This window comes from Nymphalis io, chromosome 1 (genome assembly GCF_905147045.1).
Source record: "Nymphalis io chromosome 1, ilAglIoxx1.1, whole genome shotgun sequence".
Classification (NCBI taxonomy): Eukaryota; Metazoa; Arthropoda; class Insecta; order Lepidoptera; family Nymphalidae; genus Nymphalis; species Nymphalis io.
This window is the reverse complement of record NC_065888.1, coordinates 9230865-9246630: the sequence shown is the minus strand read 5'-3', so window position 1 is coordinate 9246630 and position 15766 is coordinate 9230865. Positions and strand designations below refer to the sequence as shown.

At 35.6% G+C, this 15766-nt stretch overlaps 1 protein-coding gene across 1 annotated transcript in view; it reads left to right on the top strand.

Annotated features, from left to right (window-relative positions):
• The first annotated feature begins 3311 nt into the window (after positions 1-3311).
• The window catches only part of LOC126781661 (probable NADH dehydrogenase [ubiquinone] flavoprotein 2, mitochondrial), a 41278-nt gene continuing 28823 nt past the window's right edge, over positions 3312-15766 (top strand). The window contains exon 1 of the mRNA XM_050506620.1: positions 3312-3440. Within this exon, the coding sequence (XP_050362577.1) occupies positions 3312-3440 (129 nt within the window). The remainder of the gene's footprint in view (positions 3441-15766) is intronic.

The following is a 15766-nucleotide window of genomic DNA, read 5'->3' as shown; positions in this document are numbered from 1 at the left end:
TCGTTCGCTTCTGACTGGCTCTTACGGACTTCGGTGTTCGTGCGACGCCATTGCTCGTGTTTGCATTACGAAGCCCTAACTAAGCTCAATAGGGTGGCGAACTTAGCAACTTTTTAGCCGCTCACCCCACACGCCCCCTACCAATTGTTTAGTTGTTCCATCTGTTTACTCGGGAGCATATCTAATTAATTCATTTTTCGTTAACTGCCAAACTGCCACAACTATCAAATTTAAGTTGTATATTTTTTTATCATAATTAGGACTAGGAAGGCAAAACATCGGATAGCAATTACGTTTCAAAAACACGAATAGGATTACATTTTTTATTGTTAAAGAAACCTAATTAAAGAAACATTAGCGTTGTCATTTCGTTAATGATAAACGTTAAATTATAATATTATTAATGTTCAAAATAAATTATTAGATGTACAAATGAAGCTGCTATTCAAAATCATAGCGTGTGGTTGTAAAACTTTACTTGCGCCGGATACAGCACATGTGCACGATGCACGTAAAGAGTGTACGCAAAACCTTTGTTGACGTCACTACCCATGTGCGACAGACAATAAATGCATCCATCAATGTCACACATAGCAAAATGTTTGTGTTCTCCTTTTTTATTTGTAACTTAACTTTGTCCGACTGTGAACGAACAAAGAAATACAACATAGTAGATAAATATTTGAATAATAATATATAAAAAATAATAAAAAAATTTTTTTGGCGTTGACCGTACTTCCTTTTGATTATTCTTTAATGGAAGTTTGCACGTTTGCCTTGTTAATTAAGTTTCGTTTAGCTTGGCTATAAAGGCACTAAATATAAATTCAGAAAAGAAATATTATGAGTGCGATATCCTGCGGCAGAGTAATTTGAAATGTGCAAGAATTTTATGCCAAACACTTCTCAGACACAGTTTCCGTCAGTCATTTATAACAAATATCTCAATGATAATAACAATTAAATAAGTTCTTTATATAACAAAGTTTAAGTTTAGTATTAATTCGTAATATTTATATTAAATACTTATGAGATATAGGGAATAGATCACAATGTTTAAAAAAAAATTAAAATATGTCAAATAGTTTACTGAAGATTTAAATTGGTCATCAGACCATTTTTGGTTGAGCATGTTAAAAATATTTTTAAGTACATAGTTTAAGTCCAAATACGAATCTGGTTCTTAAAAGCTATTTGCATTACATTAGTCAAAACTATATATGTCATTTTATTTGATTAAGTACTTATAAAGTATTTTTGTTACGTCAATATGTTTTAAATTTAGCGATGTACATTGTCGACATGTTTTTTTAGTATCGACATACATTAGTAACCTCGTATCATTTATACACTAGTAAACCTAAAAATAATGCTTTCGCAACTGTAGTTATCGTTTTTATCTGTGCTATCAAACAGTACCTGTGTTACCGCTAAAACGGGTCAAGTCTAATTTTGATTGTATATGTAGGTCACGATACGACAGACAATATTAAAAACATATTATTTTTATCGCCTATCAATAATTTTATTTATGGCGTACTATTGAAAAACAGTTTTAACTTAAATACAAATAAACTGTAGCGTTGTGGTATAGATATAAGGTTCGCCGTTCGTGTTTATTTTAATTATATGAAACAATTTTTTTAAATAATGAAATAAATACTGCGTTCAAAATAATAATTTAATTTAAATACACAAAAATATGAAAAGTACTTGTTTAAATTGTTCTCAATAGTTTTTGTAAAAGCATTAGTTAATAATGTATATAAGTGAGTGTAAAAATCGTATGTAATTAAATATAAAGGTCTTGGTTATCTGTTAGATATTGCCCAGAAAGCGTTGAAAAGAAAACTCTTCATGGATCATGTCGAGGAAACTGGCTCTTGGTCCACTTAGTCCATATAAATGCAATTTAGAAATAAATAAAATGAAACATAAATACTCTTTTTTTTAAATATTCGTAAAGATTTCATCATTGTTAATATTAAGCCCTACTTTCAACTAATCAAATAAAAAAAAAGTAAAGTAACAGCCTGTAAATGTCCCACTGCTGGGCTAAGGCCTCCTCTCCCTATTTGAGGAGAAGGTTTGGAGCTTATTCCACCACGCTGCTCCAATGCGGATCGGTGGAATACACATGTGGCAGAATTTCGATGAAATTAGACACATGCAGGTTTCCTCACGATGTTTTCCTTCACCGAAAAGCACGAGATGAATTATAAACAGAAATTAAGAACATGAAAATTCAGAGGGCAATCCGTAACAAAATAAACAACTTAAATGATTTTCACGCCGGAAACGATCCAGCCACAGATGGTCTAGGAAAGGTCCTGGTCCACTATGGTCAAAAAGGGGAAGAAGGGGAAAAATACTTCCCCTTCAGCTGGAACCACAAACACGGTGGCGTCCACGATTTCTAAGGCACCAGAGACGGCCAAGCCCAAATTGGCTGCCCCTCGCACAGCTGCAGTGGTGGTAACGCTGCAGCCAGAAGCGGAGCAGAAGGGCGTTACGTATGCCCAAGTTTTGGAGCGCGCCGAGCAGGGCGTGAAATTGCAGGACCTCGGGATTACTGGCGGACTCAAAGTCCGACGATCAGCTACAGGGGCCAGAGTGCTGGATGGAGTGGCCAGCGTCGTCCGCCCCATAAAAAGGGTGGATATAAAGGTGACGGGGCTAGACGACTCTAGACTAGGGCTAGAAAAAATTATCGCTGCAGTCTGTGCTGCTCGAGCAGGGAATTGCCCCACTGAAATGGTAAGATGTGGAGATGTGTCACGTGGACCCGGATATATGGGTATGGCCATCGTGACATGTCCGATAGCTGCGGCAAGAAAGGTGTCCAACGCCGGTCGTCTCCTGGTTGGGTGGAGCTCGACCAGAGTTTGCGTACTAGAGCAGCGCCCTCTGCGCTGCTTCAAGTGTATGGGCCTTGGCCATACAAATACAGTCTGCCCATCCAAGGCTGAACGCGAGGGCCTTTGCTTCCGGTGCGGCCTCGATGGCCACAAATCAGCGGATTGCAACGGAAAGCTGCGCTGCGCTGTTTGTGCAGACACCGGCAAGCCCTCCGGGCACGCGATGAGCACTAGGGAGTGCAATCCACCCATCACAAAGGGTAAGGTGGTCTTAGGCAGCCAGCACAATAACGTTGGACGGCGCCAGGCCGAGGAGGAAACTGCTATGTCGACATGAGAGTAGTATACAGATTCCTTCAGACGAATATCAATGTCACACAGGGGTCCGTTCTCAGCCCAATCCTGTGGAACGTCGGCTTTGACTGGCTCCAGCGTGCACCTGTCCTTCCCGGGATGGGGCTGTTGTGCTACGCGGACGACACTCTACTCACGGCGACGGGGCGAAATTTCCAAGAGGTGGCCATCCTGGCCGAACTTGGAACGTCGCTCACGATGGACTGGATAGAAATGTTGGGCTTGAAGGTCTCCATCTCTAAAACGGAGGCCCTCTTATTCCACGGTCCACGTCGGGGTCCCCCTCGTGGAGCGTGTATCACAGTCCAAGGGACAGTGATAAAGGTGAAGGCCCAGATGAGGTATCTGGGTCTGATCTTGAACGGAAGATGGAGCTTCAGGCAGCACTTTGTCCAATTGAGCCCGAAACTCATTAATTCCGCAGCCGCCTTAGGCCGCCTCCTACCTAATGTGGGAGGGCCGGAATCACCATGCCGGCGATTATACGCCGGTGTACTGCGCTCCATGGCGCTATATGGTGCACCCATATGGGTAGACGCTCTCACCGCTCGTAATAGAGCTCTTCTGAGGAGACCGCAGAGAGTTATAGCGGTGAGAGCGGTACGAGGTTACCGTACGGTGTCGTGGACGGCGGCGACACTTCTTGCGAGTGATCCGCCCTGGGAACTCCAAGCTGAGGTACTCGCGGAAGTGCATCGATTTCGGGTGGAAGCCAGGGCGAATGGCGACCGTCTAGGATCAGCGGAGGTGGGACGAATCAGGTCTGTAGCCCAACAAGCTCTCATTCGCAGATGGGAGGAGGATCTGGGATCCCCATCAGCAGGCCTGGCGACAGTGGAGGCGATCCGCCCCCACTTGAATCGCTGGGTAACAAGAAGCAGCGGCACACTTACGTTTAGACTGACGCAGGTGCTTACTGGGCACGGCTGCTTCGGTAAGTACCTGCACGGGATAGCGAGGCGGGAGATATCATACTCCTGCCATGAGAGTGGTGCGCGACTGGACACGGCACATCACACTTTGACGGAGTGTGCTGCGTGGGGGCCCCAGATGCATACCCTAGCGGCGATAGTTGGCGGAGACATTTCGCTGCCGAGCGTGATTAATGCTATGCTTGGCAGCGAGAGGTGTTGGATGGAGATGGTCTCTTTTTGCGAGTGTGTTATGTTGCAGAAGGAGGTCACGGAGCGAGAGCGAGAGGCGAGGTCAGCCGCCTCTGATTCGCTCCGCCGAAGAAGACCCGGGAGGAGGATTCGCTATGCTCACCTTCTTCCCCCACCGTAAGCGCCGCTGGGGTTAGGGGGGTACTCAGTACCCCGAGAACCCCCTAAGAATGGAGGCCGCTTGAGCGGGCCAACCGTCGATGCGTCACGGTAGGATGCGCAAGCGATCCCGTGACGCCCCTTCGACAAGACGGAGTGGGTACCACTGGTTTTTTAGTGGGTATTCCGGCGCCTTCAGTGCCGGCGAGCCCCACATACCCCCCCACCTCATGTGGGGGAAACGCGTAAATGCGTTTTTCCAGCGAAAAAAAAAAAAAAAAAACTTAAATGATTTTACAATAGGACTTTCTGAGTAATCAGGATAAATATATTCGAAAACATTAAAATATATTTAAAAGATAGCATAAAAAACTGTATATTATTTATTTATTATTATTAACTCTTTACAAATTAATAGTATAACCAAATTAATAAGACAAGGCATTGGCATAATTAAGCTGACATCGAAACTGGTATCCAGCATGTATTCAATAAACTGAAAAAAAAAAATATATTAGTATCCTATTTATTGATATTTTTATTCAATTAGTAACAATTAATAAATTCGTAATGTGTAATGTCAACTTATCCTTTATTCTAAAGTATATAATATGAGATGTGATCGTCTATTGTCAGTTATTTTTACCGTCTTCTAGATAAAATAAAAAATAATGTGCGATTAATCAGCGAGTGTATTTAGTTTCACACCTTAAGAAATAAACTTTACACATACTTACAAATTTCTAGAAAACAATGTCTTAGACTGTCTTAATATTTATTGTACTACGAAACTTATCGTTAGCTAAAAATTGGTACACTTTTTCAAATGGCTTGCTATTGTGAATTTTGATGTCAAGTTCATAAAACTTTTAATAACAGAAAAAAATATTTCGTAAAACATTTTGTTCATTGACCAACACTTTGAGAACTAAGTAACAAATGTATTGTTCTTATTTGACATACTATTTCGCACTTTACACTGTACGTGTATTTGTAAGTCTATGTACAACAGTTATTCTGTTGTGTTTAGTAAAAGCGCAACATTTTTTTAATTAACATCACCAATGCGCCACCAACTCTGTAAAAGCTATGTCCCTTGTGCCTGAAGTTTCACTTGCTCACTCACTCTTCCAACCGAAACACAACAATTAATGTGTTACTGAAACTGTCATTGTATGTGTGGGTGGTACCTATCCAGACGGGCTTGCACAAAGCGATACCACTGAGTGTAAGTATTTATGTAATTTTTTTGACAAATTTTTATCCCTGTATAATGATAGTTATGTTTTAGATGAAAAATGACGGAGAAAAATAAATAAATAAATTAGTAAATTATATATAAATCTATACTATTATTATATATATTATATATAATAATCGCTAATAATATTTGAATAACTTTGTGCAATCTTGTCTAGGTAGGTACCACCCACTCATCAGATATTCTACCACAAAACAGCAGTACTTGGTATTGATGGGTTCTGGTTTGAAGGGTGAGTGAGCCAGTGTAATAACAGGCACAAGGGACATAACATCTTAATACCCAAGGTTGGTAGCGCATTGGCGATGTAAGCGATGGTTAACATTAATTACAATGCCAATGTCTATGGGCTTTGGTGACCACTTACCATCAGGTGGCCCATATGCTCGTCCGCCTACCTACAATATACAAAAAAAAAACTATTATTTTTGGAACTAATAATATAATTGACATACAATTATTATATTAATAGTTTTTGCTTTACAAATGACCAAAAAAATACTTTATAATAGAATATCTCTTATTCAGCTCTCGCTGTCACTGATCAAATATTAATAAAATTATATATTAGGTCCTTATATTCATATATACGACAAAACGCTAATTATGAAATTATGAAATTAGCGTTTTGTCGCTAATTATGAAATTAGCGTTTTGTCGTACTGACATTTTGATCTGAAATATCCTTGGTTAAGAATTCCAAATTCCTATTTATAAATTCATTTAGCTGGTACATTTTTGAAAACTGTCATTCGTTTGTTTTTTCCTCATTATTTTTTTTTGGCGTCGCTTATTACCGCGCAATGGAAAACATGAAATATCGGTACATTTACGAGTACGAGTTCTACCGTGGTACCAGTGCTGCAGAAACAGCTCGAAGGTTTAATGATATGTACGGCGCTGGTGTCGAAAAAGAAAGCACGGTACGTTTTTGGTTTCAACGTTTTCGTTCTGAAAATTTCGACCTTCAGAACCAACCCCGTGGACAGCCTGAGACCAAAGTGGAAAATGAAGAATTAAAGGCTATTGTGGAAGCAGATCCATCACAAAGCACTTCAGAGATAGCTGTAGGCTTTGGGGTAAGTGATAAAACTGTATTAATCCACTTGAAGCAAATCGGGAAAGCAAAAAAACTTGAACGATGGGTACCTCATGAATTGAGTGAATCGAACTTGCAAACACGTGACGACTGCTGTGTTACTTTGCCCAACCGACACAATAATGAAGGGATTTTAAATCGAATCATTACTTGTGATATAAAGTGGACACTGTACGATAATCGGATGCGCTCGTCGCAATGGCTAAACCCTGGAGACCCAGCCAAATCTTGCCCTAAACGAAAATTGACTCAGAAAAAGTTATTTGTGAGTGTTTGGTGGACTAGCGCCGGTGTCGTTCTACAGCTTTCTAAAATCTGGCCAAACGATTACGGCAGATATCTATTGTCAGCAACTGCAAACTATGAAGGAAGAACTAGCTGCTAAACAACCGAGATGCACACTGAAGAACTACTGAGGACACTATTGAGAACACACATTGTACAGACAACCACTAAGTTAGATGAGCTACAATTAGAATGTATGCGACATCCACCGTACTCCACAGACCTTGCTCTAACAGATTACCATTTTTTCCGGAATTTGGACAACTTCTTACAAGGAAAAAAATTCAACTCCGATGCGACAGTCCAAACCGCCTTCAAAGAGTTTATTGATTCTCGCCCCCATGGTTTTTTTAGTAAAGGGATCAATGAATTACCTATAAGATGGCAAAAGTGCATAGATAACAACGGTGCATACTTTGCTTAAATAAATATATTTTACAAAAAAAAATTGACTTTATATTTCTCCCGTACAAAACGCTAATTTCATATGTAAGGACCTAATATTTTATTTTGCAATAGAAAGAGGTTTATCTATGCACCACTGTCAATAATATCGGTTAACTTTTCCTCATCACAGAGGACAATAGGCTAATATGCATAGAATGGAAATATAAAAAGACGGATGCTACGAGTGAGTCGTCGAGGATAATTATTTATCGATGGTGACATTCGATTATGATTTGTCGTCGACAGTGTCTCTTGGTCTCTTTAGTATTGTTATATTTGGACATACCTTGCTTAAACGCTTCATATATCCTATGATATAAACAAAATAAAAATATTAAATATAGCCTCTAAAAGTTTTTAATATTAAATTGAGCCTGGATGAAGCTAACTGCAATTAATACAATTATATTTACTAGCTCAAACCAAAATGACATCATATAATGCATAATACCAACAATTCTAGCCATTGATACTTCTGTAGGTGTGATTTTGCAACGCTTACAAAATATCATCGACCGTTTTGCTTTAGGTATCAATCATATGCATAGCGCGTTGCTTAAATTCAGCCTGACATTGGCCTAAAATATATTTTTGTCAAAGCATCTTAAGCCTTAATATACGCATGGAACAGTTTCAATACAATGATCTGGTTTCTTTAATTAAAAAGACCGTGAATGCAAAAAATAATAACTAAATTTATTAATTTGCGTAATTACTGAATTTTGAATATTGTTTCGATTAAATTTATTATTTTTACAATTATAGATAGATAGGAATTTAATGTTCTATGACCAACGGTATGTTGGTTAGATTTAGTAATAGTGTAGAGTTCTGTCTCCCCTAAGGTAGGTAGATATACCTACGTATAGAAAGTTTTGTGAATAGTTCCGCCACTAATGAACTTTATAAAATTGTAATAATAAAAGTTAAACTTAACTATAGGAAAGTGTCAAATTCGAATTATAGCTTTTTAAGGCCGCATAGCCTATAAAGTGCCAGTTCTAAATTGCTTTGGGTTGGATGATTCGGGACTTGTGATGTCCCTCAACAAGTGCTGACAGTAAAATAAAGTAAATATAAATTTATATAGTATATGTATATTGTAGAAGTATATTAATACCATAGCATTAACTTTACATCATCGCTTGCTTTCCTAAATTCAAAATTGGACTTGGTGCGCTTAGTCTACCTACCCACACTATGATCCTGACTTGATGCCCTTGGAGAACTAATGCAGTTCAAATATTCAATTATATTTAATTATAACTTATAAAATAATTTTTCCAATCTTTCGGTGACGATATTACAATTTATTATTATTTATATACATTTTTACACGACTCCCCAAATATGGATGTATGTTTTCAGGGTTCATGTATGTATGTATGTATGTATGTATGAGTATGTATATGACATTTCATAACTTTAAAATGCCTGATCAAATTTGGATGTGTGGGGAATCGTAGAATAATTCTGAGTGGCTCTAGCTTTAAAGTTCATTCATTAGGGCGGTCGTGATTATTTTTCCTAAATGTTATTTTATTATATAAGTTAAATTGTTGTTCTTCCGTTTTTTATTATTTTAAAATAAAAATCTTTTTTATCGCTGGAAAATGTATTAACTTCAAACATATTTAATTGAGAATGTATGTGCGGTTCTTGCCTGCGTACCAGACCACCAACTAAAAACCAGCGGTACAAGGTACTGGCTAGCTTTACAGGCCTCTTTCACATTGAAGGCTTCTCAGGGTATTGAGAACGCCATTAGCTATAGCTATTCTTTATTGGTGGTAGAACGCCAGTCGTATTCTTATAAAACACAAATTAATTCTAAGCAACTCTTGAAAAACTTTCGAAAATAGGATTCATGTAATAAATTCTATATTTGAATTTTAAAAAGTAATATCTAAATGCGCAATAAGTTATATATATTTTAAGCGTAAGTATTTATTTTGTATTACAAAACTAAATAAATTAAAGAATGTGATGCATGAACAAGATTTTATATCTACTGTATTGGCAGCTCATTTTCAATGAGGTGTTATATAGCTTGCCTGTCAGCAACTGTTACATACATCGTAGACAGTCATCAGTGTTGAGAAATTTATTGTTTATTTATGAGTAACCTTTGTAGGCTATACGTTTGTTAAGACGTCTACTACGAGAATACATAAACAATACAACGTGATTCGAACGCCAACCCAAATAAAATCTAAGCAATATCTATGAAGAGAAAGTGATGTATCGCTAGTAGTAGCTGTTATGTAATCAAAACGTGCTCTTAAGGATGTTATTGACCGAAGCTATTACATAAGTGGTCTAATTTACTCTTTCGTTTATTTAGATCGCTTCTGTTAGCAATTGATTTATTCGCATCGATTCGTGAAGATCGCTTGAATCGATTTTTTTATAATCGTCGATTGTGAAATTTTGGTTCCGATTTACGATGATGTAAGGATATATGATTATATAATAAAAATGTTTCTGTATTAATGAGTAGTTTTTTTATATTTTTAATGTTGTTTAAATCGCGAACATATTAAAATCAAATAGGTAACGAAAATATTTATTTAACTTTTTATGTATCGATGAATATACAAATTATTTACAATTAGTACTTGATTTTATTTATTTAATATGCAAGAGAAGAAAGTAGTAACATTTAACGTAAGTTAATATTTTTTAACACACATACGAAAAAAATTGCTAGCAAAAACGGACATATGCATAATTATAATGTATACATTCTATTAATATGTATTTTGTATTTGAAGTTAGTATAATTAAAAAAAAATCTACATGAATATTTATGTAATACTACAAATCATTTAAATAACAACTTTTTATATTGAATCGGGACATAGGACATAGCAGCTATGTCAATGCAAGGGCCTCGTTGACATCAAAGGCTTATAGCCGTCTCAAGCAAGTAACAGACAGAAACCTCGCACTTGAGTCAATACAGGGGTTCAAGCACCTTCTCGCTATGGCTTCAGGACTGAGCGATACTAGAAAGTCATTCCTTCAACGCGTTCAAAAGGAGCACTTTAATACCGAAGCGCAATTAATGAACTAGATGTATTTTTCTTCATATTGAGATATAAGACGATTAAATTGGTCATTATAATTTAGTAATTGATTTGTTCTCAATGCTCTGTTTTTCTAATTACTTTATAGGTATTTCAGTTCCATCGCTATTAGCTATTAATAAAAGTGGGTGGTATCCTGATATCAACCCAGACAAGCTTTCACCTACCTCTAGGTAAAGATTATTTTGTAATTTGTTTACTTAGAAATGTATTTTGTAATTTAATTTAAACATTCAATATTTAAATTGTTACTTGCAAATTTTTACGATTCCATTTTAATCTTTAGATATTCCTTGCTCTACTTGTGACTTTATTGTATTATAATAATGTATTAATTTCCTATTACATCACTATCAATGAATTATATAATATTTCACACAAGATTTTTTTAATGTTATAGTAAAAAAAATGCATTTCACTCTCACGGTAATAATTTATCCGTAACTTAATAACGTATAATTTCTTAAGGCGGGTCGCCAATATTAAAACCGTGAAATGTTAGCCAGTCAATTTTGGTAGGTCATCAGATAATATCCGAGGCGATATCTTCTTACGTTTATCTTGATAGCTCGAGTAATAAGATTTCGGGATCTTTGTCTTAATATAAATTGTAAGTTACAGCATCAGAATTACGTTTGTACGTCTTATACGCTATTACTCGGGTCGTTGGCTACGTCACGTAATCCAAATGATGTTGTATACCTCTGTAGGTAAACGAATTATGGAAAATCTTTACATCATAAACACAATATTTTGCAACCTCATACGTGCCTCATGTCAAGGGCAATTGATTACCGAGATAAAAAATGGGAACATAAAACAGAAAACATAAGGAAAACATGATATGACTATTATGTATAAGAAACTTATTTTGAAGTAGAGGTATTTTTAATTGCATTGTATTAATAATAATACAATGTAATGTTTGCTAACTTGCAACTTTTTGGCTATAAATATAGAGTATATATTTGTTCTGAAAGGGTAAATAAAATTTCTTCTAAAGTTCCGTAGCTATGCAAAAGCCACAATCAGGAGTTGGCTCTATTGTGACGATCTGCGGCAATCTTTTTTAATTAAACATTTTGCAGTTTTACAAAGAATATTAACAGCCTGTAAAAGTCTCATAGCTGAATTTATGACTCTTATTTAATGTCAACAGTGGCTTTAATGTTCCATGGTTACTTTCTTAATTGACTGCTTTGTTGTTCTAATGATTAGTAATTTGTCCTGTGTCCAAATATCAGTGGTCAAAAAATTCTAAGTAGCAGCCTGGAAAATAGAAATTTCCAGTGATTACACTTCTCCGTCTCAGATACTCTCTCCGCTTGTGTCGAATTGCTGTTCCGTCGAATTATAAACCTTATGTATATATATATAGGTTACCAGTGCTAAGCCTTTATATAGAATCTTCAGAGTATGTATTATACAATAGTGGGTAGTCATCAACTATTCTGCGCCTTACATTGTATTGTTCTGTTCCGGTCAGTAAGCTAAAGCGAATACAGGCACTTTGAATTTAATACCTCATATTCTCTTTCGTTTCCTCCTCTTCCTCCATCCTTAGTTTCATTGATTCTCTATTATAGGTACATATAAAAACGTAAAAATTAATCTTAAATAAAAAAAATATTTAGTGCTATAAAATTAAGGTAAAAATGCGGACTATATATCTCAAAAAATAATCTCTTCAAGTCAACCTTTTAAGTACCGTGTAAGATAATTTATAGTACTGGGAGAAGTATTTTATATTTCTAGTAGAAACAGTGTATATGACTGATAACCTGGTTGTTCATTAGGTAAAGAACTTGTATATAAAATTATTACATTACATATTATCATCCTTTATTTTACTACAAATAGTTAAAATTGCTTATATTAAAAACGAATTAATTAAAATATTATATATATTTATAATTCAAGTAAAATTAGTTCAATTAAAAATAAAAGTAGGAAATATAGAGATTTATTTTATATATTGTGATATCTTTTGATCATTCATAAAGCTTAAATAGTTACCATAAGTGTGCTCATTTGTACGTCTGCTTTATATTCTGTACACTATAAACTGTCGCGTTGTATGATATAAACTTGTACAAAATACATAGCAGTTGAAAATGTACAATTACAATCCGATTCGGTAGGATTTTTTTAGTCACACAGATGCACACAAATATAATGTACGATTTAAATAAAAAAAAAACATCTATTTACAATTATGAAAATCTAACAAATATTTGAATTATTGCTAAAGAATCGGTGTCATAAAATAAGAAAGTTTTAATATCGTTACATACATTTACGTAAGTATTAGATAAAAGCAAATAAAAACCAGCATAATATATGGTTAAAAGTTGGGCAAGGCCGAAATATTACTTCCCAAAAGTCACGCCACGGGGGAAAATGTAGGTACATTTTATGCAGGAAACGTTATACACGCGTCAGCTGGATATCGACTAACCCCACCTTAGTGGCTTCTATATCTCTATCAGGTTTAATATTGCCAGGAAATTTGTAATTAATTAGTATTCTAGATACAATTTCGCGAACACGTTACGAAACAAATTAGTAGTATTTTTTTAAATTATTTAATATTTTCTTGGCAGCTTTATTTTTTTAATATTTATCCACAAAAACTTTAGTGTTTTTTTATGAGTCTGACTCAAGTCTTCCACCAACTTTTAATTAAAAAGCGTAAAAGAATTATTAGTAATATTGTCTGGGTTGGAGACAGGCAGTCTTATATCAAAGTAATGTTACAAAAGCGAAAGTAATTTGGTCTGTAAGTATGTTTGTTACCTAATTCTAACTAAACCACAGAACCGATAGTAATTGTATGACTTAGAGGTAGCCTTAGGACCCGGATATCGACATAGACACTAACAAAGATTACGTGAGAAATAATAAATTTAAATTCAACTAATCAATGTACAAAATTACATTAAATATAGTTTATATAAATATTCATTCAAATTTTATAACTAATTAAAAACCAACAATATATGTACATATATAGTTATTTTTGTAAATATCATATGGTATAAATTAATTTATAAAAATACATTTTTATAAATTTAATATTTTCTTTGGATTTTAAATTTTCATGTTCAATCTACCTTGAATGTTTGGTTTTTTGACGTTTCCGTTCGAGAACTTGTTAAATAAAGGTTAATAATTTTATATAATATAATTTACCATTGACAAAATAAATTACGCAAAAAAAAATTCCGTCGTATTTATCCAGTGTCAACGTTACGAGTAACTCGATTGATCTATACTAATATCATAAGTGCGAAAGTAAATCTGTTTGACTGTTTACGTTTTCAAGGCTACTGAACCGATTTTGATAATATTTGGTATGGAGCAAGCTTAAGCCCAAGACTTATATGCTTCTTTTTTACATACTATCCCCTTACACGCGGGCGAATACTGGTAAATAATATATACGATAGTATTAACGCTACACATTATTCTATTAATATTATAAACATAAGTTTGGATGTTTGTTACTCTTCACGCAAAAACAGCTGGAAATATTTGGATGAAATTTGGAGTAGGCATAGTTTATGACGTAACACCAGCTGCCCTCTTCTCAAACGCGGGCAAAGGTAGTATTAACTATTTAACATATTATTGAGAGATCCATTAATTTGGTAATAGCCTGTGAATGTCCCACTGCTGGGCTAAGGCCTTCTCTCCCTTGTTGAGGAGAAGGTTTGGAGCTTATTCCACCACGCTGCTCCAATGCGGGTTGGTGGAATACACATGTGGCAGAATTTCAGTGAATTTAGACACACGCAGGATCACGATGTTTTCCTTCACCGTAAAGGACGAGATGAATTATAATCACAAATTAAGCACATGAAAATTCAGTGGTACTTATCCGGGTTTGAACCCATGATCATCGGTAAAGATTCAGGGGTTCTTACCACTGGGCCATCTCGGCTTTGTTCCATTGATTTAAAATCAATTAAATGTGTCTAAAATAAACAAGGATCGCTATCAGTTGTAAACTTTCTCTCTAAGCACTTAAAAGTTATCGATACCAAGGATTTACCTAGGCAGAGTTCAACTTGGAACCTGACACGCTGGTTAATGAGGACGTGACTCCATCCGGTCCTGTTTAGGTGCACTCTCTATCGAATAAATCGCTCAAAGCCACGCGGGAAAATAAATCAAATGATATACTAATACTATTTTTATTACCGTGTAAAAGTTTAATGATAAGATTAAAAAAATATTGTAAAAGCAAAACTGAGTTTGTTTGTTTGCTTGTTACCCTTTCACGCCTTCACTACTCTACCAATCATAATGATTTTTTTCATATACGTTGTCAGGGGAAAAGTAAAATGCAAAGGGTTTCTGACACACAACGAATCTAGTATTACCAATATATCAATTGAACAAACTGTACGGTTATTCGCTCCAACCTATTTGTCATTTAACATCTTCATGTTAGCTGCTCCACACGGTTGTTTTTATAGTATTATTAGTAGACCGTATAGACGTGATCTGACCACCTCATGGTAAACGGTCGCCACCATAGACATTAGATTTGTATGAAATAAACCATCCCTTGTGTCCCTTTTCGACATGTCGTTACACTGGCTCACTCACCCTTCAAACATTAACACAACAATATATGATAAGTGTGTTTTATCTACCAGACGGGCTTACAAGAAACCCTTTCACTAAAACCGTTATAACTCCCCCTTATGTGTAATGATATATAATAATAAATGGGCTATCTAACTATTCGTCTGCTTGAGAGTGGGGGGGGGGGGGCTAGCAAGGTGTTAGGTATCTCTTATGCCCTTTTCTGTACCTCTGACAACGTGTATGCAAAAATTCATAATGGTCAGTTGATTAGTTAAACCAAGAAAGCGTAACAAACAAACTCATTTTCGCATTTAGAATATTAGTAATCCTTACCAGTAGATTATACAATTTTATTGTATTAGTAATTGATATGCAAAATCTAAAATTGTTTAACATTGTTTTAAAAGAAAAGCTCAAGTAAGCGCCGAGACAGATCTATTTAGCATAAAAGGTCAACAACGGGAGAGCGTGGCATCGCATATCATTGTATCGTTTCGCGCTATACATTTAGTGGA